We start from the raw sequence: 27,242 nt of genomic DNA on the forward strand, positions 1-27,242 counted from the left end.
GAAATCTCTGGCCGGAGACTCCACAGTTTGAACCTAGCCTTAGTGTCAGATTGGGGGATATCCTAGTGGATCTTCAGAACAGGGCGTCAGGTCTTCGTTATGGAGCAGCGATTTGACCATGCGTACCATCACTCCATTCATTCTCTATGGGAGCGGCAGAAGATCTGGTGCTATCCCCACAAGCTCCATAGACAATGAATGCAGCAGCGGCACAAGTGCGCAATTCACCTCTCCATTCATAACAAAGACGTCCTATCCTGTAGATCGCAGTGGATCCCATCGGTTGGACCCTTCCCATCATATGACACTAATCCTGTGGATAAGGCAGTGTTTCCCAAGCAGTGTGTCTCCAGCTGTTGCAAAACTACAAATCCCAGCATGCCCAGACAGCCCCCATTTTGTCACAAAACCCATGACCTCTATGACGGAGTAAGTCCATAGCAATAAGAACAGGACGTAGTATACAGCACCAATCGCTATATGACTAGCAATGCCTTAGCCTTACTTCCAGCACATGCGTACTCCCATCACTTTCCCAGCCTAGCAGCACGACGCATGCGTTAAAACGCGCGAGACCACGCCCCCTAACGACTTGACGCACATTCAAAAAGCCAATAGGCTCGTAGGGGTGTCCGCGGCTTAGCCAATCAGGGAGCCGTATTTTGAACCAAAGGCGGAGAGCTTCCGCTGGTTTGAATTTTGAGAGTGCGGGAGCGGCGGAGGAGGATCGAGTGTCCGGTGTCCGGTGAGTATAGTAATAATAGATGGCTGTATAGCCGGTTATCCCGGGCACAGCCATTGGACAACACGCATCGGTACTATAGACATGACTGTATTGGAGCGCAGTGTGATGAGTTCCCGCAGAGCCGCATTCTATTACATACATTCGGCTGCATTTCTCCTGTTCTGCTCCTGCTTTCCTGAGTCTGCGGATATTTGTATCATTCTGCTCTATGCCGGTCTATCAGATTGTGATGGATACAGTGTCCTGGTGGGAGGGAGGTCTGCGGTGTATGACGACAAAGAGCTGTCAGATGACCGGAGGACTGGATGACAGCCGGAGGATTCACTGCAGTGTTATAAAACATCATGTTGTAAATCCCTGATGTCACCTGTCGGTGGGTGTAGATCCTGGGGGTCCAGCACTGATGTCACCTGTCGGTGGGTGTAGATCCTGGGGGTCCAGCCCCTGATGTCACCTGTCGGTGGGTGTAGATCCTGGGGGTCCAGCCCCTGATGTCACCTGTCGGTAGGTGTAGATCCTGGGGGTCCAGCCCCTGATGTCGCCTGTCGGTGGGTGTAGATCCTGGGGGTCCAGCCCCTGATGTCACCTGTCGGTGGGTGTAGATCCTGGGGGTCCAGCCCCTGATGTCGCCTGTCGGTGGGTGTAGATCCTGGGGGTCCAGCCCCTGATGTCACCTGTCGGTAGGTGTAGATCCTGGGGGTCCAGCCCCTGATGTCACCTGTCGGTGGGTGTAGATCCTGGGGGTCCAGCCCCTGCTGTCACCTGTCGGTGGGTGTAGATCCTGGGGGTCCAGCCCCTGATGTCACCTGTCGGTGGGTGTAGATCCTGGGGGTCCAGCCCCTGATGTCGCCTGTCGGTGGATGTAGATCCTGGGGGTCCAGCCCCTGATGTCACCTGTCGGTGGGTGTAGATCCTGGGGGTCCAGCACTGATGTCACCTGTCGGTAGGTGTAGATCCTGGGGGTCCAGCCCCTGATGTCACCTGTCGGTGGGTGTAGATCCTGGGGGTCCAGCCCCTGATGTCACCTGTCGGTGGGTGTAGATCCTGGGGGTCCAGCCCCTGATGTCACCTGTCGGTGGGTGTAGATCCTGGGGGTCCAGCCCCTGATGTCGCCTGTCGGTGGGTGTAGATCCTGGGGGTCCAGCCCCTGATGTCGCCTGTCGGTGGGTGTAGATCCTGGGGGTCCAGCCCCTGATGTCGCCTGTCGGTGGGTGTAGATCCTGGGGGTCCAGCCCCTGATGTCGCCTGTCGGTAGGTGTAGATCCTGGGGGTCCAGCCCCTGATGTCACCTGTCGGTGGGTGTAGATCCTGGGGGTCCAGCCCCTGCTGTCACCTGTCGGTGGGTGTAGATCCTGGGGGTCCAGCCCCTGATGTCACCTGTCGGTGGGTGTAGATCCTGGGGGTCCAGCCCCTGATGTCGCCTGTCGGTGGGTGTAGATCCTGGGGGTCCAGCCCCTGATGTCACCTGTCGGTGGGTGTAGATCCTGGGGGTCCAGCACTGATGTCACCTGTCGGTAGGTGTAGATCCTGGGGGTCCAGCCCCTGATGTCACCTGTCGGTGGGTGTAGATCCTGGGGGTCCAGCCCCTGATGTCACCTGTCGGTGGGTGTAGATCCTGGGGGTCCAGCCCCTGATGTCACCTGTCGGTGGGTGTAGATCCTGGGGGTCCAGCCCCTGATGTCACCTGTCGGCGGGTGTAGATCCTGGGGGTCCAGCCCCTGATGTCACCTGTTGGCGGGTGTAGATCCTGGGGGTCCAGCCCCTGCTGTCACCTGTCGGTGGGTGTAGATCCTGGGGGTCCAGCCCCTGCTGTCACTTGTCGGTGGGTGTACATCCTGGGGGTCCAGCCCCTGATGTCACCTGTCGGTGGGTGTAGATCCATGGGGTCCAGCCCCTGATGTCACCTGTCGGTGGGTGTAGATCCTGGGGGTCCAGCCCCTGATGTCACCTGTCGGTGGGTGTAGATCCTGGGGGTCCAGCCCCTGATGTCACCTGTCGGTGGGTGTAGATCCTGGGGGTCCAGCCCCTGATGTCACCTGTCGGTGGGTGTAGATCCTGGGGGTCCAGCCCCTGATGTCACCTGTCGGTGGGTGTAGATCCTGGGGGTCCAGCCCCTGCTGTCACCTGTCGGTGGGTGTAGATCCTGGGGGTCCAGCCCCTGATGTCACCTGCCGGTGGGTGTAGATCCTGGGGGTCCATCCTTGATGTCACCTGTCGGTGGGTGTAGATCCTGGGGGTCCAGCCCCTGATGTCACCTGTCGGTGGGTGTAGATCCTGGGAGTCCAGCCCCTGATGTCACCTGTCGGTGGATGTAGATCCTGGGGGTCCAGCCCCTGATGTCACCTGTCGGTGGGTGTAGATCCTGGGAGTCTGGCCCCTGATGTCACCTGTCGGTGGGTGTAGATCCTGATGTCACTTATTGGTGGGTGTAGATCTTGGGGGGTCCGTCCAGCCTCTGATGGGATCTATAATTCCATGTGGAAATTGTTTTCTTTTTCCTTATTCCCTAAATCGCTCTGCCAGTCTTGTGTTGATCTTACGATGATTGAGGAATCTTCTCCACCCTATGAGGACTCTTGCTGTTTCCCAGGCCCTATGTACTGTAAGGCTTAGTTCATGCCACAGAGTTTTGGAGCAGAATTCAGAGTCTCATTCTTTCAGCAGAATACGTGGGGAATATGTTGCCATCTAAGTGAATGGCATTTGGTTGACACCAGCCCCCCTCAAGATTCCTTATACTTCTATATTAAAAAGGCTCGGGAGGCAGCAGAAGACCTTGCGCTGCTGCAACAGGAGTGACTAGATCCCTGAGGTTATGGTTGATTTAGTTGCAGGTTCATGTTGTGAAGACCCCAAAGGTAAAATGCTTTTCTCCTTTCAGGCCTCTTAAAGTGGCAGATTTCTTAGACTGTGCAGCTTCTGGTTGAAGTATTGGAAAAGGAATGCATCTTCTCAGGGAAAACGGTGCCTTATTCCATGTGAAGGAAACTTTCTATTAGGGCTTGTCTGTTTTCTCTGGTCACAGTAGATAGACTTTGAAGTTTCTGGGGGGAAAAAATACCCAATTTTTTTACTAACCTTACATAACTTCGTGTTTTCCTTTTTTATTTTTTTTCTCTTAGGTGAAGAAACTAAAATGGACATTCCCTCCCAGTTTGCTAGCAGATATAAGAAAGACATGAGCATAGAAAACTTAAGGGCCAAAGTTGCCCGACGTAAATCCATAACTCAGAAGGAGAACAGACACAAGGAGTTCAAAAGGAGCAGGGGTCTGTCACTGGCCGATGTCAACGTGTCCCTTATGAGAGAACAACAGGACCTGACTGTAGTAGAAGAAGCGAACGAATCCTCACTGGTTAATGGACTTGAATGCAAGTCAGGTAAGAATGGTAGTCCAATAGTCATAATAAGCAACAGCTCAGCTTTAAAGGAAAACCTGTTCACCCACACTAAACCCAATACACCGGGTTATAGTGCGGGTGAACAGTGGAACTATGCGGGGTCTCTGACTAATATACGTACCTGCAGTCCGGCACCTGGTCTCTCTGAAGATCAGCTTCTATCTTTGCTGAATTGCACGCTGGAAGCGGCCCACCACAATACTATGAATACAATATTCATGGTAGCTGGTCACATGAGTGCTTGTGCCTACTCAGCGCTCACGTGACCAGCGACCATAAATTTTCTAATTCAGCCAACGAGCCGCCTCCAAATTCAGCGAAGATAGAAGCCGATCTTCAGAGGGACCAGTCACCAGACTGAAGGTACGTATATTAGTCAGAGACCCTGCATCGGTCTCCTGTTCACCTGCTCTATAACCTGGTGTATTGGGTTTAGTGGTGGTGACAGGATGACAGTTTTCCTTTAAGGGGTATTCACCACTTATTCCATCACTTACTTTGTTGGGGATCTGACCTATGGGCCCCCTATTCTAAAAATGAGGCTGTAGTGGTATGCCACTTTGTTTTCTTTGCATAGCAGTACAACTGTTGCTTGGGGTTACGAAGATATATTTTCTCTTCATTCAAAGTTTTATTTATTTATTTTTTTAAAGGGTACCTCTCATCAAATAAACTTTTGATATATTTTAGATGAATGTTGAATAACTTTCCAATAGCATGTTAATGAAAAATATGCTTCTTTCTATTGTATTTTTCCCGATCAGTCCTGTCAGCAAGCATTTCTGGAGTCCTAAACACTCATAGCTGCCAGCCTGCTTTGTTCACAGCCAAACAGGCTGTGAACAAAGCAGGCTGGCAGCTCTGAGTGTTCTCCTTTGTGAACAAAGCAGACTGGCAGCTCGAAGTGTTTAGGACTCCAGCATGAGTCTGAAATGCTTGCTGCCAGGACTGGTAGGGAGACCCCTAGTGGTCATTTCTTCAAAGTGGAAAATTAAATAGAAAGAAGCATATTTTTTTAATAACATGCAATTGTGAAGTTATTCTGCATACATTAATCTATAATATATCAAAAGTTTTTTTGATGAGTGGTACCCTTTAACAATAAAAGAGAACAAAAAAATAAGACAGAGTAAACAACAATTGTAAAAAGCTTAGTACAGTATGTATCTGAGGACTACAAAAGTCATTAAACCGTAATAAGGCAACAAGAGCAAGTCAAACACATCACACAATGCTATCCCAAACTCAGTCAATTAAGATAAGTAATGTAAACAGTGCCAACTGACATGATCCACTGGAAAGTGCAAAGAATTAAGAGAACTAAGGAGTTGTGTAGGGGTCCTGTACCTGTGTGACAAAATCTTATAATTGGACTCCTGCCCTTTGTTAGCAATTGTTAGCCATTGGGCAGGAGTGAAGCTCTTCCCCCCCCAGTTCCGCCTCCCAGGCCACGGTATAGCCAGACAACAATTGATAGACAGAGCCTATGGTATGGGGGAAGAGGGGGGGGGGTTTGTGAGGCAGAGAGTCTCAAACGGTCAAAGCACGATGTAAATGTGAGTGCTTGATTTAGGTATAAAAGTGTTTGTATCTTGGTATATTCAAAAGTGCCACGACACTTAGACGCTGCTCCTAGACACAGGGCGGAAAGAGGAAGCAACTCCGAGGGGGAGAGCATGTTTGTGAACCTCAGCGGGGAATGACCAACTCCCCCTAGGAAAGCATCTGGGGACAACTTGGAGGGGGGGGGGGGGGAGGAATACCAGTAATGGGCAACAGAAGGCCCGCGGGGTCAATCATGGTGTCCCGGTACCCAGACCTACACTGAAAACATCTGTACTGATGTGAATGACAACCTGGACAAAGGAGGGGTGCCACAGCCATGGGAGCCCAGACAAATCAGTGGGAGAGACATCCCGCGCTATGCGTACCCAAAGTTCAGAGGCAGAGTTATGCATCTGATCCAACAGTCTTGCATGCATAGCCGCAATGTAGTAAAGATGGCAGTCAGGGAGGCCCACCCCTCCCGCCTCCTTGGGGCGGAATAATACTGCTCGGCTAAGGCGCGAACGCCCCGACGCTCAAATAAAGGCACCGAACCGAACTTTGGCAGGAGCATCATTTTAATAACATTTACTCTACCGAACCAGGAAAGAGTCTTCCTGTGCCACCCATCCAGGTGAGTATAAAATTGAGCAAGTAAAGGGGCAAAGTTACACTGATATAGGTGGAATAAGTCTGCTGGGATTGTGGTCCCCAAGTAAGTGATGGGCCAGGCATAGGGGAAACTAGTACAGAGGGTATTAACCAGGGGCTGGGGAAGAGACACATTTAGCGCTTCAGATTTGGACATATTAATTTTGAAATTAGACCAGTCCCTGAATCCAGACATCAAGGAGGGAAGGGAGATATGTGGACTAGTGATATAGACCAGCATGTCGTCAGCAAAAGCCGAGCATTTATACTCGTGATCTCCAATCCTAATCCCCAAGATGTCCGGGTTAATGAGGAAGCCAGGAGATGTGCCATGATCAGAACATAAAGGGGACAACGGGCGCCCCTGATGGGTGGCGTTGAAAATACGAAAGGACTGGGACAGGGAGGCATTAATCTTTAGGCGTGCAGAAGGGAGAGTGATAAGAGACATCATTTTCAAGGTTAGGACAGGGCCAAGGCCAATGGTACGCAGCGCATCTCTAAGGGATGACAACGATATGCGGTCAAACGCTTTTTCAGCATAAAGGGAGAGGATCATCAAGGGGATATTGTGGGACTGGGCATAGTGTGTGATATCTAGGGTCTTAAGGGTATTGTCGCGGACCTCCTTCCTCGGCACAAAGCCTACTTGATTGTAGTGGATAAGTTTGCGTAAATGGGTACCAAGCCTGTCAGCCATAAGTTTAGAAAAGATTTTGAGATCAACATTTAATACCGAAATGAGTCTGTAACTAGAACATATTTGCGGGTCTTTGCCCTGTTTAGGGCGGACCGTGACATGGGCCAAAGTGGATTGAGGGGGAAAGGGCATATCGGGGCCTACCGCATTAAATGCAGCCAGAAGTAGCGGAGCAAGGCGTTTGATAAACTCTTCATAAAAGCCATCCAGGCCAGGCCTCTTTCCTCCAGGCAAGGAGGCAATAACTCCCAAGAGCTATGCCTGCGAAAATGGAGCATCCAGTTCCTCCGCAGTGGCGGGGGAGAGACTGGGGAGATTGGGACAGGGAAAGAGCTGGGCCTAGGACCAGAGCGGGCAACGGGGCAAGTTATACAGGTCTGTTTAGTATGCGCGGAAAACTTCGGCTTTCTCCGGGGTAGTGTGGACCTGCCCTTCCCCCAGAGCTTTAATGCAGGGCACATGGGACCTAGCCATGTGCTCCCGGAGCGCTCTAGCCAACATACACCCACTCTTTTTGCCAAACTCACAAAACTTGCTGCAACAAAGTTGGAGAACGCGTTTTGAGGAGGCGTCAAGCAAACGCTTAGCTTCCTGCCGCACTAACAAAAGATCCCCCAGGACAGAAGTGCAGAGTCCACGTTTGTGGGCCAGTTTCAGGTCAGCAACCCGCCCCAGGGCCCTTTTTATAGAAGAGGTCTTTTGTTTTTTAAGACTGGTATCGTGCTTAATAAAAATTTGTCGGAGCACACATTTAGCAGCTTCCCACTTCACGACAAGGGAAGTGGGGTCCTGGGCACGAGGAAGTTGGCAATTGTTGACATTGGCCGTACAGACAAACTCAGTGTGCACGATACAGGCGCATGATCCGACCATAATATATTGCCAATGGAGGAGGCAACTAACCAGGACAGAACACTATGCTGTAGGAGGATGTAATCAATACAAAGATATATTTTAAATATATAAGCACCGTGCACGAAAGGGGGGGAAAAAAACAATTATATATAAAATCTTCTAGAATAAAGCCATGCAGAAAATACTTTCTAGAAGGCCTAAGTTAGCTACATTCTTCAAAGGGGTATTCCCATCTGGGACTTTGTTTGTATGCAGTACAATTTATCCTGTAGGTAATTGCGATGAAAAATCTGCATATTTGGTATTCATTTCATATTGACGCCATTTACAATGCGGGATCATATAGTTTGAACAATTAGGCATGCAGGGATACATGATAGAGTGATAAAAATGTGTTTATTTTAATTAGGTGTGGGGGGGGGGGGCTTTTATGTAATTTTCAAATTATTATGATTATTATTAAAATTATAATAATTTTGTTGTTGTTATTACACTTTTTAAAGGAGTACTCCTTATGATGTAGACATTTTTTAATTGCTCGGCATGGTGTCTAAAGGGTTAATGACGGCAGCGACAGAATCGCTGCTGCCCATCAGTAACGTTAAAGTCCAGGCTGCTGTTAGTAGCTATCCCTCACCACTTATAAAGCAAACGTAACTCCAGTACTCTTTATAGGCATTTAACAATCCAGGGATTACATGTACGCCCTGGTGCATTAAGTCCGAGATGGCAAGGGCCTCTGTCATCTAGGAGTTAAAGTGGGTCTCCTGGAGGGAAACTTTTTTTTTTTTTTTTTTTTTTTCTCAACTGCTGCCAGAAAGTTAAACAAACTTGTAAATTAAGTCTATTTAAAAAATCTTTCCACTGTATGCTCCAGAGGAAGTTGTGTAGTTCTCCCTAATGCCACCTCTGTCCATGTCAGGAACTGTCCAGAGCATGAGTAAACCCCTCCTGCATTAGGCAGTTCCTGACATGGACAGAGGTGGCAGCAGAGAGCACTGTGGTCTGAAAAGAACTACACCTCCACTTCCTCTGTAGTATACAACAGCTGATAAGTACTGGAATGATTAAAATTTATAAATAGAAGTAATTTACAAATCTGTTTAACTTTCTGGCATCAGTGGATTTCAAAATGTTTTTAAAATTAAACTGCATAACCTTGGGGGGGTTAAAGTCCCTGAAAATTGCATAACTTGAGCTGTTTTCGACCTCTTGACCACCTCTGGTCGGCCAGTGAGCACTCGATCTTTGAAATAATTGAAACTCTCATCTAAGGGCCATTTATATCCTGTGAATATGCCATATGTCCCAGATAGGAGTACCCCTTTACAGGGTTTGACAGCCTGTGTCCACACTGCTTTTGGGCAGTATGTGGGTGGTATACTTCGGGGCAAATGGGGACGGTCTGCTGTGCTCTTGATTCCCGTAAAATATTGGGGATATAGACTGAATAAGATCAAGAACTGTTTGACCCCTTTTAAAGGAGTACTTCACTGGAAAACACTTATTAAATCAACTGGTGCCAGAAAGTTAAACAGATTAGTAAATGTCTTCTATGATTTCCTTTCTGTCTGACCACAGTGCTCTCTGCTTGTACATTGGTGTTCCCCAACCTGAGTGGTAGAGTTGTAACAGTTGGAGAGCCACATGGTTGAGGAACACTGCTGTACATGATATGGTCTTCATCCGAACAATGAAAAATATAGGTGACTTATCTTTAGTCTCCATAGATCAGTGGTGTCCAAACTGTGGCCCTGCAGATGTTGCAAAACCAGACTGCTGTTGGCTGTCCGGGCATGCTGGGAGTTGTAGTTTTGCAACATCTGGGGGGCCCCAGTTTGGACACCATTGCCCTAGATAAACTGTTTATTTAGTGTTACATTACATTAATGGTGCATGGAAATCCATGCTGGTCCGGCTGCTTGCCCGGCTCTTTCTACATCCCATAGAACCACCTCTCCATTAACGCCCCGCAGTTGGGTTCTGCTTTACCTCGTCATACGTGGGTCCATATGTTCTTTCTATAGTCGGGTGTGGAGAAGTATTGTGGACATTGCATTCTTGAGTATTTTACTTGCTGTCTTGCAGCAAATCAATGCAAAACTAAAGAGCTGATCCTCCAAGAGGAACGACGTATGAAGCTGCAGCGCTACAAGGAAGAGAAGCAGCTGAGGAAACTAAAGGAGCAACGAGAAAAGGCCGGTAAAGTCTTCAAATGTGGAACCTACAAGCCCGAAGTGTCTTTTATTCCCATCCTCACAACGCAGACTGCGGCCAAAGTAAAGCAAAAAGAGAAGGTAATATGTATACAAAAGTAACATGGAGGGAAATTTTACAAGCTGTATTATAGTAACATTATTTGTTGTTCCCCGCAACCAAATTTAGCTTGGCTTTTATATATTACCTGCTCTGGTATAATGGAAGCTAAGCTCTGGTTGCCATGGGCAACAACAAAAAAATCCTACTATAATACAGCTTGATAAATATCACCCCTATTGTATCCAAGCAATTTAGCCTATTACTCTTTAGATCCAAAAGAAGGCAAAGAAAACCCATTCCTTTTATTACTATGGTGGCCCATCTTTAACCCCTTAACCACGAGCACCATGTTTGTGTGGTGATGTTGTGTGTCGGGTCTATGAAGCAAGCTCAGGAGCTGAGCTCTCTTCATAGCCGTTCGGTCCCGGCTGCTATCAGCTAATACCGGACACCGGCAATCGGGCAGATGCCCGGCAGTCACCCTGTAGATGCCGAAAATAGACTGCCGGCCACTCACCATAGCTGATTGCGATAATCAAGGGGAAATCGCCCTTACCTGCCTCCCCACCGTCCGATCTGTCCCTCAATGCTCTAGCCAGGCTCTGCAGGCTGGAGCAATCGAGCACAGATAACACTGATCAATGCTATGCTATGGCATTGCATTGGACAGTGTATGTAATCTAATGATTGCATGTAATAGTCCCCTATGGGGGCTAAAAAAAAAATGTAAAAAAAATTGTAGATGAGATGTCATTCAGATGTCTGAACTATAGAAATGTTAATTAAATCGCGGGGTCAATAGTGTACACGTAAAAAAAAAAAAAAAAAAAAAAAAAAAAAAATTCCAAAGTCCAAAATTGCGTAATTTTGGTTACTTTGTATACCCTAAAAAAAAAAAAGGGTAAAAAGTCCCATGAAAACAAAAATGGTACCGATAAAAACTTTAGATCACGGCGCAAAAAATGAGCCCTCATATAGCCCCATATGCGAGGGGGGGGGGGGGGGGGGGGGGGAAGTTATAGGGGTCAGAAGAGGACATTTTTAAACATGCAAATTTTCATTCACAGTTATAATGAAGATTAAGCAAAAATATAATTTGAGCATCATTTTAATCTTAAGGAGCTACAGAATAAAGACAAGGTGTCATTTTTACTAAAAAGTGCACTGTGTAGAATCTGAAGCCCCTGAAATGATAAAATGGCAGTTATTTTATTTTATCGTTAAAAGGGGAGGTCGAAAAAACGAAAGTGCAAAAAAAAAAAACAAAAAAAAAACTTAAAGGGTTAAACTCTTCACGTTCACTCGCCAGAATGTCTGCGCAGACAGGGCTGCAGGGGCTAGGACCACATGGAATGCGCCAGCATTCTGTGCGGAATCCGCACAAAGAATGAACAAGTTCATTGTTTGTGCGGAAAGGAAAAAAGGAATTTCCGTGCTGGAAACATCTGACACGGAAATTCAACGGGACTCCGCTGCAGCGGCATGGAATCTCCGCCATGTGAATGCGGCCTCTAGCTATGTCTGTTTGTATACTGGTCCCCAAAATCGTATATAGTGGGGAGAATGAATTTAACATTCATATTTCATCTTTTTAAAATTCACTGCTAATTAAAACGATTTCCTAATTAAAAATGAGGAATCTGCTTGTTTGAGCTCATTTATTCACTGTATATGATTTCTCTGAATGTTTTTCAGTCTTCCAACTTTAAGACATGCAGATTTATTATGTATAGATTTAAAAAAAATAGTCGCAGGTGCACCTTTTTTTTTAAAATCTTTTCAATTAAGGTGGAAATGCAATGCACCCAAAATTATTAGTAAATTCTAATTTTTATCCCCTTCCCCAGTATTGCACATGTGGTCTGACTAGTCATTTACTGCTTGCTTTGTTTGGGAGCAGTGCTGAGTGGAAATGAATATGCAGCAGAGTGCCTCTGCCCCTTTTATTTTAGCGATTGTGGGTTTCGACACTCGGACCACCGTCTATAAACACTTACGACTTGACAGAATTTTATCATAGTTGTCCTTGCAACTGCAGTTACACACAACTAAATTTGCTTTAAGATGCCAGCTGGTCAACACAGTATAAATGAATATTCTGCTCTTCCAACCTAGCCCCCTGCACCCAGCGTAACCAGAGTTACACGGTCTACAGTGAAAACAGAACCTCCTGCGAAAGAGACCAGGACACGGGCAATTCCAGTAAGACTTTCTTAGCGCTATGATTTCTGTCGCTTTTATGTAGATATGTGATGGGGTAACACCGATTCCCTGACAGGTAAAGGTCCTGAACAGTGACGCTCCTGTTAATCGCGCAGGAACGAAAGTCCGAGGGCAGACTTCTGTTGTAAAGAAGAATGAAAGGGAAAACAAAGGTAAATAAGAACAGACGTAGAGAAATGTATAGGCATTTATATTGTATGTTCCAGTAAAATGAGAATCCATGACTAAAGTGATTTTTATTTTATTTTTCTCCCCCCCCCCCCCCCCCTCCTCCAGTTTCTGCTATTCCATCTACAAGAACAACAAGATCTGGTGCAAGTGCAGTCTCCAAAATCCCAAGTGTCAGTAAAGTGGTGCCAAAAAATTCTGCAGGTAGTTAATATTTATTTCTTCAGTAACTGATTTGCTCTCATAGATTGCTTAGACAAGTTGGCGCAAAAAGGAAGGAAAAATAAGGGGCTTGGTCTAATACTGTATGTATGAAGCCCACAGAGTACTTCTGATGCAGGCAGCACATGGGGAAAGATATTTGCGCAGTCTGTGGGGAATTAATGTATCTACCCCAATGTTGTCATCTACTGAGTAAGAGGAGAATGGAGAGCCAACGTCAATAAGGCTAGGTTCACACTGCAGAATTTCTGCCTGCAATTCCACTTTGAAATTGCAGGCAGAAATTCCACTTGCTGAAATGTACTGTATAGTGAATGGGTTTCCGTTCACAAATTTACACTTTGGAATTTGTGGACGGAAAATCTGCTAGAAAGTTTCCGCCTGAAGAATGGCGCTGCTCATTCTTCAGGCAGAAATACTCGCGGAACACATTGAAGTCTATTGGAGACTACAGTGTCCGCGCGGTCCTAGCGCCGACTGATCCAGGCCATACTCATCTCAGGGTGGAAACATTCTGCAGTGTGAACCTAGCCTAAGAAATCTAAACCCTCTCCCCATATGCGTTGATGCATTCACTTTACAAACAAAACCATGAATGTTACTGTTTTGGCGGTATAAAAGCCCAGATTCTTACAGCTGCCTTCACATCTAGATTTATTTAGTTAATTTTATTAAATTTTTGTGGGAGGGAGCTGTGAATTTTAAGCATTTTTATTTTTTTTATTTTTTTATTCCCTAGCTCTTTATTTTGTTGCATGCTTAATAAATTGTTAAATAATTAAAAGAAAGAAAAAAGGGAAATAAAAAAGCTAGGAATTCTACCAGGAGAAGTAAGAAAATCTTATCATTTGATCTTCTAAAGTATTTCCCTACCCCATTAATTTATGTTTAATTCCACAGCTGCAAAACCACAAAAACCTACAAGGGATATCAGCCCAGAAATGGTAATTGACAAAAATGAGGTGAGGCTACTACATGCATTAAAGGGGTACTCCGGCACTAAGACATCTTATCCTCTATCCAAAGGATAGGGGATAAGATGCCTGATCGTGGGGGTCCTGCCACGGAGCATTGTGACATCACGGCTCCGCCCCGTGTGACATCACGCGCCGCCCCCTCAATGCAAGCCTATGGGAGCTGTCACGCCCCCTCCCATAGGCTTGCATTGAGGGGTCGGAGCGTGACGTTACACGGGGCGGAGCCGTGACGTCACAATGCTCCGGCCCCGTGATCGCCAGTAATCAGACCCGGAGCAAACATGCTCTGGGGACTGATTGTAAAGGGGTGCTGCGTGCAAGATCACGGGGGGTCCCCAGCAGCGGGACCCCCGTGATCAGGCATCTTATCCCCTATCCTTTGGATAGGGGATAAGATATCTTAGTGCCAGAGTACCCCGAAAGACTCAGGGCATCTTGAGAGTTGTAGTTTTGCAACAGCCGAAGCGCCACTGGTTGGAGAATGTCGTTGTTTAAAAAAAATAATAATAATAAAATAAATAAATAAAATATAAATAATGTTGTTGCTGGTTGTTGTGTTTTTTATATTTTATTATAGAATATTTATTATATATTATATTAGTGTCCCAGTAGTCAGACCACCTCCGATCATCTAGTTATCTCCTATATTGTGGAAAAGGGAGAATTTCTAATTTTGAGACAACGCATTTAATATCAAATTATCAACCTTTAGCTTTCTTGCTGTGGTGTCTACCATATAAGATGATTGTGGGGAGCTGATCTATTTTTCTCCTACCTGTACCCATTTTAGCTTTCATGTACCTCTCTCCATAGCCTCCTGTCATTGATCAATCTAATGATAAAGAGCCTGAGTCGGAGCCCATCCACAAAGACACGTGTGTGGAAAGTGAGAGCGTGCCAGAGACATCGCCTGTCAAACATGAAAGAAAACCATCCTTTGCTCCACATAACTTTGTCTTCCAGCCTTTGGATGGCTTGTCTACATTTACCTTTCAGCCCATGACCCCTAACAGGGCCAACGCATTTCTGACCCCTACTTTCACTTTTAGCCCCTTGGATAGTAGAAGGTAATGCTGTGCCGGAGCCTATATATCTGGTCTTCTTGCAGTAGCTGTTGCACTGAGTGATATATTTCATATTATCTTTGTAGGAACTTTGTGGTTACCAGAGAACATAACGCAGAAGATCAGGAGACTGTGATGTCCCCAACTGAACCATCACCGACAACCACAGAAGGAAAACTGGAAGTATCCCTCAATGCTTCTACTCAGAATGAAGGTACTTGAGCAGAGAAGACAAGTATATAGAGCAGGGATGGCATGACACTTTCTCACTCTATTGTTCCTTAATTACAGAACATACAAGTCATGCCAACTGTGCGCCACAAGCCAGTCCTGCACTGGCACCTCCACCTTGTGAGCCAACCGCAGAGGATGTCACGACCACACTAGTGGAGCAGCCTTCTCATGATGTACCGTACTTCAGGTTAGTCACTGGCACTGTTTTTCTAAAATCCTTATTACACATGGGTTGTGCAGGGGTGTGGAAATTTTATAAAAAACTACTTGTCCACGGGACTAAAATGGAGCAAAATCTACTTGTCCCTCATGACGATCCACTTGTCCGGGCCAATTTTCGCTTTTACGCTCTCGTTTTTTCCTCCTCGCCCTATAATAGCCATAAATACCTACTATAATTATAACTACCTACCATAATGATACCTTTTAATTTTTCAATAACATATTCTCCGAACCAAAAAAAAAAAAGAAAAAAAAAATATATATATATAAATATATATATATATATATATATATATATATATATATATATATATATATATATATATATTATTAAGGGAAGTAAAATTAAATAGTAAAAGATAATTTTGCAGATTTGGTGGTTTTCTTTTCTGCGCCATTTATCTTGTGGTTGAGGTAACATGTTAGTTTTATACTTTAGGTCGCCTGATTACAGCAATACCAGATTTGTATCGTTTACGTCATGTTTTACTAATTCTGAACTTTTTCTAATTTTTTTTTAATTGCCATTTTTTAACCCCTGTAGCTTTATTTTTTCCCCGCATACCAGGCTGTATGAGGGCTCATTTTTTGCGCCATAATCTGTTTTTTGTATCGGTAACATTTTGGTATTGATCTGACTTTTTAATCGCTTTTTAACTTTTTCTTTCTGGGATATTATAAAAATTGCAAATCTGTGGTTTGGTATTTTTTTTTACATTTACCGTACGGGAAACATAATGTTATATTTTAATAGGTTGTACAATTACGCACGAACCGATACCAAATATGTTTGTTTTTATTATGTTTGCATGTTTTTATATAGGAAAAGGGGGTGATTTTAACTTTTAACATGGAAGGGGTTAATGCAGCGGTCTTCAAACTGTGGCCCTCCATATGTTGCAAAACTACAACTCCCAGCATGCCCGGACAGCCAACAGCTGTCCTGGCATGCTGGGAATTGTAGTTTTGTAACATCTGGAGGGGCACAGTTTGAAGACCACTGGGTTAATGTGTGTCTTTCAAACTTTTATTCAAAGTTTTATTTATTATTATTATTATTTATTATTATTATTATTTTTTTTTTTTTACACTTTATTAGACTTATGAGGAATCATTAGATTCCTCAGACCGATGAATAGATTCTATTGAACTATATTAATCTGTGAGCTCTGTGATCCATTGATAGAGCCTGGTCCAGCCAGGATCTATCAATGACAGAGCTGGGACTGGAGGAAGCAGAGGTAAGTCCTCCGGCTACCTCTATAGTGGATCGCCCCCCTGCGATCGCGCTGCGGGGGGGCGATCCACCCCACTAGCCCACCAGGGAGCATTCACATCTCCCTTTAGACGCCGCTGTCAGCTTTGACAGCGGCGATCTAAAGGGTTAATAGCCAGCCGCGGCGATCGCCGCATGCTGGCTATTAGTGGCGGCCCCCGGCTACTGAGAACAGCTGGGGGCTGCAGAGTATGGAGCGGGCAGGAATCCCGAGCCCGCTCCATACTCCCCTGTGAGTGCCGCATGCATCTCACCGTGCAGACGTGCGGTGAGCGAAGGCAGAGGACGCAGGTCTGTACGGGGAGAAATAAGCCACGCCCCCGTCATCTCCCCCCCCCCCACAGGTCTGCAGAGCAGGGGAGAGAAGACAAATACACAGCTTCTCATCTCCCCTGCTCTGCTTCCGAGGACACAGGCTGCAGAGTATGGAGCGGGCAGGAGTCGGGAGCCCGCTCCATACAGACTGCAGATCCGCCGCACTTGTCAGGTCCGGCCCTGCTTGCCCGAAGCTGGGCTAAGGGCCGGACAAATTCACCTGCCCGGCGCCCAAAACTGCTAGTCCCGGGCGTCGGGCGATAGGAATTCCACATCCCTGGGTGTGGTGTGGTGTGTGTGTGTGTGTATGTGTATCCCTCAACTTACAATGGCCTCAACATACAATGGTCTTTTCTGGACCATTCTAACTTGAAACCAGACTCAACATACAATGCTATGGACAGTCCAGATCTGCGAAACGTGTCAATGGCTGGAAGAACCAACCAATCAGAATGGATATTTCACTGGTAAATCCCCTGTATTCCTAAAGTGTATGCACTGACTGGTGTCTGGTAGCGCCCCCTACAGTACAGGGAGGTATTACATGTTCTGTACTCTTTACCTGTGCCAGGGTTAGCTGCTCCTTTGGACACCAGGTGAGGGCGGCTCCATTTTCCTTTTTTTAGGACATTGCGTGTTCTGTACAGGACCCTGAAAAAGCTCCTGTCCTCTACATAGACCAGTGTCACCCAACCAGGGTGCCTCCAGCTGTTGCAAAACTATAACTCCCAGCATGCCCGGACAGCCGAATAGACAGTGATTACAGCTCCCAGCAGATCTTTATTACTTTTATATGTAAGGACCTGCTTTATCTATATTACTTATCTACTTATTTTTGTTTAATCCTCACTTTTTCCTATTTTTGGATGACATTTTGGGGCTTCAGAACCAATTACCAGGTTTCCATAGAGTTATGGTCTCAACATACAATGGTTTCAACATACAATGGTCGTCCTGGAACTAATTAATATTGTAACTTGAGGGACTACTGTATGACTCCTCATTAACAATTCACAAATATTGTATGATATGTGAACAGTACCTTATTCTTCTTATGCTCATTCTTAGGGGGGACCATTGTTTAGTCTTTTTGTAAGTGTACCTATGTCTCTTGTTGTAGGAACACCTTAAAGTCCGAGATTCAGAGGTTGACGTTGCTCTGTATCGACTGGGATAAAAGGATTGATATGGACATTCCAGAAGATGGTAAAGAAAAGGGTAGCAGCATGTGAAATTCTGGAGAGAATGTGCTTCTCCAGGCTATATCTAGTGATTGGTCGGGGTCACAACACTCGGAACTGACCGATCCAAACTTCTGATCTGTCTCTCTGACATATTAAAAGATTTTAAATGACTGTCCAATGCAAATATTGCTATTAAAGGGGTACTCTGCTGCTCAGCGTTTGGAACAAACTGTTCCAAATGCTGGAGCCGGGAGCTCGTGACGTCATGGCCCCGCTCCCTCATGACATCACACCCCCACCTCCTCAATGCAAGTCTATGGGAGGGGGCATGACGGCTGTCACGCCCCCTTCCATAGACTTGCATTGAGGGGGTGGGGCTATGACATCACGAGCTCCCGACTCCAGCGTTTAGAACAGTTTGTTCCAAACGCTGAGCAGTGGAGTACCTCTTTAAAGGGGTACTCCGGTGCTTAAACATCTTATCCCCTATCCAAAGGATAGGGGATAAGATGCCTGATCGCGGGAGTCCCGCAGCTGGGGACCCCCGGGATCATGCACGCGGCACCCCGTTTGTAATCAGACCCGGAGCGTAGCTATCACGCCCCCTCCCGTAGGCTTGCATTGAGGGGCGGAGCGTGACGTCACACGCCGCCGGCCCTGCGGTCGCCGGTAATCAGTCCCGGAGCGAACACTGATTACAAACTGGGTGCCGCGTTCATGATCCCGGGGTCCCCAGCGGCGGGACTCCCGTGATCAGGCATCTTATCCCCTATCCTTTGGATAGGGGATAAGATGTTTAAGCACCGGAGTACCCCTTTAATTACCAATAAGCGAATGGGGCAGATTAACTGTCAAATATAGATTAATGTGCCAACTTTCACCGTATAATAATTAGTGCATCTTTAGACACGGTTTAGCATCATGCATCCTTTTTGTTAGCCTGCTCGATTAAAAAATTTGCAGAATATTATTTGGCATGCGTTGTGCATTTAGAGCCACAACCTAGTCCTGATGTGCTACACACACTATTGCATTAGTTAAAGGGGTACTCCTGTGGAAAACGTTTTTTTTTTTTTTTTTTTTTTTTTTTTAAATCAACTGGTGCCAGAAAGTTAAACAGATTTGTAAATTACTTCAATTAAAAAATCTTAATCCTTCCAGTACTTTTTAGGGGCTATATACTACAGAGGAAATGCTTTACTTTTTAGATTTCTCTGATGTCACGACCACAGTGCTCTCTGCTGACCTCTGCTGTCTGTTTTAGGAACTGTCCAGAGTAGGAGAAAATCCCCATAACAAACATATGCGGCTCTGGACATTTCCTAAAATGGACAGCAGAGGTCAGCAGAGAGCACTGTGGTCATGACATCAGAGGAAATGCATTTCTTTTTTCAATTTCTCTTTAGTATACAGCCCCTAAAAAGTACTGGAAGGGTAAAGATTTTTTAATTTAAGTAATTTACAAATCAGTTTAACTTTCTGGCACCGGTTGATTTAAAAAAAAAAAAAAAAAAAAAAAAAAAAAAAACAATTCTACAGGAGTACCCCTCTAATCTACCCCAATGAGGTTATTGCTCCATGCTGGAACAATATTTAATACAGCATGTCTTTACTTTCTTAAGCCAAAGACCTGATCCGAACCACAGTTGGACAGACAAGACTCCTGATATCTGAACGGTTTAAGCAGTTTGAGGGTCTGGTTGACAACTGCGAATTTAAGCGGGGAGAGAAGGAAACCACGTGTACAGATCTCGATGGCTTTTGGGATATGATTTATTTTCAGGTAGGCTTCTGCAAAAAAAATAAAAAATAAAAAATCCCAAAATGTTACATTTGGACACAGAAGCATGTCCTGTATTACTTTAACATTGGCGATTGCCCAAATTGTTGGCAGAAATTACTCAACACTAAGGGTATGTTCACACTACGGATAATGAATGGAATCTCCGCTCGCAGAATTCCGCAAGCAGAGATTGCATTCTGGCGGCGTCCGCCGCAATACTTCGGCGGTAGGGCCGCGCGGCACTGTGCCGTCACCATTGATGGCTATGCAGTGTTCGCGGACTTCCGCGCAAAGAATAAACATGTTCTTTCTTTGCACGGAACAATTTCAGCGGCTGAAATTCTGCAGTGTGAACGGGTCTCGCGGAAGACCCATTCACACTGATGAATTCAGCGGGAATTACTTAGTGTGAACATACCCTAACAGAATAAGTCTCTCCCGGTCAAAGGCCTATAAGGGTCAGTCACAATTAGAATGCACTGTGGTCTTAAATTTTTTTTTTTTTTTTTTTTTTTTTCCCCACTTAGATTGAAGATGTGATTAAAAAGTTTGCTAATCTGGCAAAACTAGAAGAAAACTCCTGGCAGCAGAATACAGTTCAGCCTAAGAAAGTTGTAAGGGTAAGTTATGTTTGCCGTGCAGTTCTAGCTGCTGGTATCTTTTATCCTTCATTGACCACCAGTTTGTTTTTAAAGGAGTTTTCCAATTATAAAAGCTATTTTAGACTGTTTCAATGCAAACTGTCTGATCTGTTGTCTTCAGTAGCTCAACTTCCTGTCTGGTGTACATCCTGTAATTGACTCCTTGTTTCTTTGTACACTCCAGCTGGGAATTCAGCCTTACTAACTCCTTTCCTCGATGTGAAAAGTAAGTCAAGAAGTAGGGATGTCCCGATACCATTTTTTTTAAAGTACGAGTACTGATACTTTCATTCTAGTACTCGCCGATACCAATTACAAGTACTTTTAACGGAAATCTGACACCAGGGTGACCCGGTTTCTGGCGCTGTTTACCGTGCTGATATGTGGGTTTCTTGTAGTGTACAATGGAGGCGGCTGCTGTTGTATGAGCAAAGATTTCTCTCTTCTCCATTGGACAGAATAGGGAATTTGCATTGGTGGTGAGACCAATGCTCACATGGTGAGCAGCTGTAGAAACCGGGTCACCTGACCTATCTAACTATAAATTCAAGTTAGTGCAGATGACTCTGCTGTAAGATTGCCTTTAATAGTAGGTAGCATCCCCTGCAAACATTACTAGCAGGCTCCATTTAGAAAGTGGGCCCCCTTTTAGATAGCAGGGCCCCCCTTTTAGACATTAGTAACAGCCCCCCCTGTAGACCCCTGAAGTCCCCACCTTTATAGACAGCTCACCTGCGGCTGTCCCCTGTCGGGTGCTGCCGCTCCGCATCCCCGTTCTCCTATCCTCCGGTCGACATCATGGCGTCCTATGGAGGAACATGTGACTTATACGTCACTCTGCTTCCTCCGTAGCGTTAAGCTGGGCGCAGGGGAGGAGGTGGAGTGACATATGTCCCATGCTACTCCATGGAACGCCATGATGAGGATAGGTGAACGGGGCAGCGGCCATGATGAGGACGGGGCAGCAGCAGGCATCAGATTTGGTATCGGGGACACTGAATGAGTCCCCGATACCATGCAAATGGCTAGTATTGGGACATCCCTATCAAGAAGGTTTAGATGGAGATAGTTGTCTGAATTCCTGACTAAAATATCCTTACCAGACAGAAAAAAGGTGCTAATGAAGACAGAATGGACAGTTTACATTGAAAGCAGAAGGAAAGAGAGTGTGTGTGTGTATGTGTGTATAATATATATATATATATATATATATATATATATATATATATAATATATTATATATTTTACCAATATATGTTTGTTTGACAGCTAAAACGTTTCCTATTATGTGGTGCACAGTCACATAGGGGTATTCTTAAAGGGGTTGTCTGCCAATGAAAGCTTTTTTACTTTATTGTAAAAATGAAGGCTCTGGTTTCTTCCATTGTTAAAGATAAAAATAATTAAAAAAGAGAAGAAAAAAAGCTCCTTTTATTTGATTGGGGAGGGTACGGTGGAATAACATGGTAAATTTACAAAATAAGAAAAATCTATGCATTTATTTCCATGTTTTATTTCTTCAAACCTATGTTGTCCCATATTACAACATAAACTATATAAAATATTTAAAGAGAGAATCTCTTTGGTTCCCGGGAGATCAGCTGGCTGCAGCAGGAGCCTTCCCCTCTGTCCTGTCTAGAACAAAGATGAACCTACAACTTATTACTGGTTAGATAAAGCTTTGTATGGCCATTCAGCTCAGTTCCATAGAAGTGAATACCGCACAACCAGAGGACAGGTGTGGCACTGTTTTTGGGAAGAAAGCAGCTAGGTCTATGTAATGCTGGATGGCCCCTTTGTAAGTTCTGTTTTCTTGTTTGCAGAAAAAGATTGCTCCAGTTGTAACTGGGAAGCAGAACCAAGGAGACAATGGGAGAGCTGCTGCCAGAAGTCGCCTTGCTTCCATCAAAGCTGCAATGAAAAATAGGGTTAAAGTAGAGGAGTTTGTGGTTGAAGGAGACGCCCCAGTTCTCCCCATGCAAGTGGATCCAGTTGTGTTTGATGCTGGATTCTTTAGGATTGAGAGTCCTGCTAAGCTACCTGGAAGTAAGTTTATTCTTAAAATCTGGAAGCCCTTGCCGACAGTCACTTATATTGTACATGTCAGCTTGGTTATTGTAAAGCAATGTACAGGAAAAATAATTGGACCTACCTCTTATCTTTTAGGTCTTAGAAAAAATCTAAGTTCTTCTCAGACTAATACACCAACATCAACCAAAAAAGTTTCACGGAACTTGGGAACACCAGTCGCTAATGGGATAGAAGAACCAGCGCAGGACTGTAAACCTGAGGAGTCTTCAAGCCCCGAGAAGCTCCCTGTAAGAAAAGCCCTTTTTGGTATACCACAAGAAGACAGGTAATGTCTACATTTTGTACCTTCTATGTGCTAGATTAGGCTGTAGACCTCTTTAAAGGGGTACTCCACTGGCCAGCCTTCCGGCTGCATTGGGAACATCTTGGTTCCAAACGCTGTGTCGGCGCGCTGCGGGGTCGGCCACGCCCCCTCATGCCGTCAGACCATACCCCCTCAATACAAGTTCATGGGCGGTCTATTGCATTGAGGGGGCGTGGCCTGACTTCACGAGGAGGCATGGCCGACCCCCGCAGCGCTTTCCCGATTCCCAAAGCAGCCGGAAGGCTGGCCAGTGGAGTACCCCTTTTAAATCCAGCCCTGACCAATGTGTTGACCACTACCTGCCAAACTGTGCTGGGCTCCAGTGGCCAAGGGAAATGCCCAATGGGCTCCAAAGCTGGTGGGGGCAGTTAACTAGTAAGAGGTATGTAGATATTCAGGGTTAAAAGTAGAGATGAGCGAGCTTACAGTAAAATTCGATTTGTCACGAACTTCTCGGCTCGGCAGTTGATGGCTTATCCTGCGTAAATTAGTTCAGCCTTCAGGTGCTCCGGTGGGCTGGAAAAGGTGGATACATTCCTAGGAAAGAGTCTCTTAGGACTGTATCCACCTTTTCCAGCCCATCGGAGCACCTGAAAGCTGAACTAATTTATGCAGGGAAAGTCATCAACTGCCGAGCCGAGAAGTTCGTGACGAATCGAATTTACTGTAAGTTCGCTCATCTCTAGTTAAAAGCCTTATACAGCTGTGCCCTTTATACTCAAAAAATTTGCGGATAAGTCTGTTTTAAATTGCTTTGTGTTCACATTTGTAGCACAGGTAAAAATGTGAATGGTAAATAGCGGATTACAACGAGATCAGTCTACTTGGATGTTTCCCGCTTTATGACTTGCTCTACAGCAGTGTTTCCCAACCAGGGGGCCTCCAGCTGTTTCAAAACTACAACTCCCAGCATGCCCGGACAGCCGTTGGCTGTCCGGGCATGCTGGGAGTTGTAGTTTTGAAACAGTTGAAGGCACCCTGGTTGGGAAACGCTGCTCTACATAGTAACAAATTTAACCTATTGCAGCTGTTTCTTCAGTTTGCAGAACCAAGAACCAGATCCCATGATGCAGTGTCCTGAGCCTACAGAGACTGATTCCGTGAGTTGGCATTTATAAGCACTAATAGAAAAAAATGGGTGAAAGTTATTTGCAGAATGAATAAAATAGTCTGTTTTCGACACAGGTTCCAGCGGTGGCCGACCTCGCAAAGTACCTAGTTCAGACTCATGCGATCAGCTTGACAATAGAGGAGTCTCCGGGGCTCGTGAAATGTTTAGGCCTTGAAGAAAGTGAAATACAGAGTGACAGTGACACGGAGGCGGCTGTTGACACAAGTGTGACCGATGACGTCTTCATGTGCAGTCCAGAAAAAGTCAAACCTACAACGGAACCTTCCTCTTCACTAGAGACTTCGGAAGTGGTGCCAGATGATCCTATGTGTCCCCTACAACCTTCGCTTATGTTATGCCCGGGTATGTGGAAGTGGCCTAAAGGCATGTGTTAGTTGGGGTGCCTTCACACCACGTTTTTGCAGTACAGTTCCCGTATACGTTTTCAATTTGAAAACTGTATGGAACCATATTGAAAATCGTATGCATTGACTCTCCATTGAAAACCATATGCCAAGTAATGCATCCGGTTGTGTCCGTTTTGCATCCTGTACGGTTTTGTCAGTTTTTTTCCCCTGTACCCAAAACCGCAGTCTACCATGGTTGTTGGTCAGAGTGAAAAACTGTATGGAAACTGTATACGTTTTATTTATTTTTTTTTTATTTTTTTTAACATGGGAGTCAATGGGAACCATACAGGATAGTATGTGTGCGTATGGTTTCATCCGGTTTTTGACTTTGCACAGTTTTTTGTCTTCAATCAAACAAGTGAAACTTCATTCATAATAGAATGAAAAGTTAAAAATGTATCCGTTTTTTTCCTTAAACGGATGCAACCGGACATAATTTTTTCAAACCGTATACGGGTTAAATTTGTACACACATTTTGATTCAATTTAGTCCGGTTTTGAGCAATCTGTTTTTCATCCAAAAACCTGATATGGGAACTGTATTGCAAAAACGTGGTGTGAACCCACCCTTAAAAAGTAACAAAACCTCTTTTTATAGTGCCGCAGCAGGGTATGCTTGAACTTCCTGGGCAATCTCGAAGCCTGAGATAGATGCCATCAGGAGTCTAAATGCCTGAAGCAGACTTATGGCTTTTCAACTCCTGGTGGCGCAAGTCTCTGTTAACAAGGTCTAGGTTAGGCCAGCAATGTATCTTTTGTGATGATGGCCTATGCCAGTATTCCCTAACCTGTGGTCTTACAGCTTTTTAAAGGGGTACTCCACTGGCCAGCGTTCAGAACTTAAAGGGGTATTCCAGGCCAAAACTTTTTTTTTTTTATGTATCAACTGGCTCCGGAAAGTTAAACAGATTTGTAAATTACTTCTATTAAAAAATCTTAATCCTTCCAATAGTTATTAGCTTCTGAAGTTGAGTTGCTGTTTTCTGTCTAACTGCTTTCTGATGACTCACGTCCCAGGAGCTGTGCAGCTCCTACGGGGATATTCTCCCATCATGCACAGCTCCCGAGACGTGACGACATCATTGAGCATTTAGACAGAAAACTTCAGAAGCTAATAACTATTGGAAGGATTAAGATTTTTTTAATAGAAGTAATTTACAAATCTGTTTAACTTTCCGGAGCCAGTTGATATATAAAAAGAAAAAAAAAAAAAAAAAAAAGCTTTTGCCTGGAATACCCCTTTAATGTTCTGAACGCTGTTTTCGAGCTGCCCGGGTCGGCCATGCCCCTCGTTATGTCACTGCCACGCCCCCTCAATGCAAGTCTATGGGAGGGTGCGTGACAACCGCCCCCATCCCATAGACTTTCATTGAGGCACGTTGCCGTGACATCAAGAGGGGCGTGGCTGACCCCGGCAGCTCAAAAAACAGCATTCAGAACGCTTGCCAGTGAAGTACCCCTTTAAACTACACCTCCCAAATGCGCAGTATCCATTTTGCTAGGAGCGTTTTTTGTAACCTCTGGATTAACCTTACTCTGCAGTAAGTGACTGTGCTGTTTTTATCTTTTTAGATGTGAACACCACCAGCGATCCACTTGACTTCCTTGGAAGTGGCACCCCGATCATGGTAGAGAAATGATTTATTGCTCAGAGTATATCTTTCGTTATTTGTCAGCTGTTTGAGAAGATAAGGATTCATACTGATGACCTAACTTCTACAACAGAACTAGCGTTGCAAAGTTCTATGTATATATTCAGTGTACTATTGGACATTAAAGGTTTATATCTGTTAATAGTGTGTGGGTTTTTATTTCCCATCACCCCCTCGAGTGGCATACCAAAAACTATAGGATTCCAAACTTTCATGTCTGATTTAGTGGGTGCCCCACAGATGGGGAGTTTCTTACATTGGCCATTGCCATAAATCCAATAGACTATAATGGCCATTTGCATGAATAGCCGGTTTCCTATGCACAACTGTTGCTAGAAGACCCCACCTCTAGGTATGCCATAAATGTCTACTTAAAGTGGTATTTTGACAATATACTCTGAAGGGGGGAGGGGTTTCCATCTCTGATTTGTGAACAAACGGTGGTCTATGGCCATAACTTTGCCTAATTGTGCTGTGAACATGCAGGTAAGGAATTACTGACCTGCCAATGTTACAGGGGTACTCCGCCCCTAGGCATCTTATCCCCTATCCAAAGGACCCCTGCGATCTCTGTGCAGCACCCAGCGTTTGCTTAGAACACTGGGGAGTCGTGACGTCACAACCACGCCCCTTGTGACACCACGCCCCTTCAATGCAAATCTGGCTTCTGTCACGCCCCCTCCCATAGACTTGCATTGAGGGGGCGTGGCCATGACATCACGACACCTGCTCCATTTTGTTCCGAACACTGGGGCTGCGGAGTACCCCTTTAAGTGCTTATTAACTAGGTGGAGATATATTGTACAGAACAATGTGTCCTTATGAACATGAGAAGGGGTATGATTTGACCTGTACTAATAACTCTTCTATAACTTTGGGATAGTTTCTTAACGGAGGTCTTTCTTTGCAGGCTGTACATTCACCTATGAGGGTCGAACCAGATGCAGCATTAACAGACTTAATAATGTTTTCACCAATGGAGAACTGATCCACTTTGCTATGAAGAAAGAAGCGACATCAAATCTGTACAGACCGGAAGTCAGGAGTCTCTCCTTCTAAACCTAATTAGAGATGAGCGAACTTGCAGTAAATACGATTTGTCACAAACTTCTCGGCTCGGCAGTTGATGACTTTTCCTGCGTAAATTAGTTCAGCCTTCAGGTGCTCCGGTGGGCTGGAAAAGGTGGATACATTCCTAGGAAAGAGTCT

General features: G+C 45.2%; 1 protein-coding gene across 2 annotated transcripts; it reads left to right on the forward strand.

Annotated features, from left to right (window-relative positions):
- Nucleotides 1–562: 562 nt before the first annotated feature.
- DLGAP5 (DLG associated protein 5) lies at nucleotides 563–27,166 on the forward strand. 2 transcript variants are annotated; one of them, XM_056545475.1, is made up of 19 exons: nucleotides 563–745; nucleotides 3,868–4,125; nucleotides 9,986–10,194; nucleotides 12,272–12,358; nucleotides 12,435–12,531; nucleotides 12,656–12,751; nucleotides 13,670–13,731; nucleotides 14,560–14,813; nucleotides 14,897–15,024; nucleotides 15,102–15,231; nucleotides 17,978–18,063; nucleotides 19,664–19,824; nucleotides 20,352–20,444; nucleotides 22,289–22,511; nucleotides 22,632–22,821; nucleotides 23,900–23,960; nucleotides 24,046–24,334; nucleotides 25,954–26,009; nucleotides 26,944–27,166. In XM_056545475.1, the coding sequence occupies exons 2-19, from the start codon at nucleotides 3,882–3,884 to the stop codon at nucleotides 27,019–27,021; spliced, it is 2,544 nt and encodes an 847-aa protein (XP_056401450.1). In that variant the 5' UTR covers nucleotides 563–745; nucleotides 3,868–3,881; the 3' UTR covers nucleotides 27,022–27,166. The 2 variants fall into 2 exon arrangements, with proteins under 2 accessions (XP_056401450.1, XP_056401451.1); XM_056545476.1 differs by having other exon boundaries at nucleotides 563–738.
- Nucleotides 27,167–27,242: the final 76 nt, after the last annotated feature.

This window comes from Hyla sarda, chromosome 11 (genome assembly GCF_029499605.1).
Source record: "Hyla sarda isolate aHylSar1 chromosome 11, aHylSar1.hap1, whole genome shotgun sequence".
NCBI classification, from domain to species: domain Eukaryota; kingdom Metazoa; phylum Chordata; class Amphibia; order Anura; family Hylidae; genus Hyla; species Hyla sarda.

What these genes read in the sequence shown, in the direction of transcription:
- DLGAP5 (XM_056545475.1), top strand. Translation starts at nt 3,882, where the DNA reads ATGGACATTCCCTCCCAGTTTGCTAGCAGATATAAGAAAGACATGAGC. An exon ending in GAATGAAAGGGAAAACAAAG is followed by an intron (nt 12,532 to 12,655) that starts GTAAATAAGAAC and finishes CCCCTCCTCCAG; the next exon opens with TTTCTGCTATTCCATCTACA. An exon ending in GGGATATGATTTATTTTCAG is followed by an intron (nt 19,825 to 20,351) that starts GTAGGCTTCTGC and finishes TTCCCCACTTAG; the next exon opens with ATTGAAGATGTGATTAAAAA.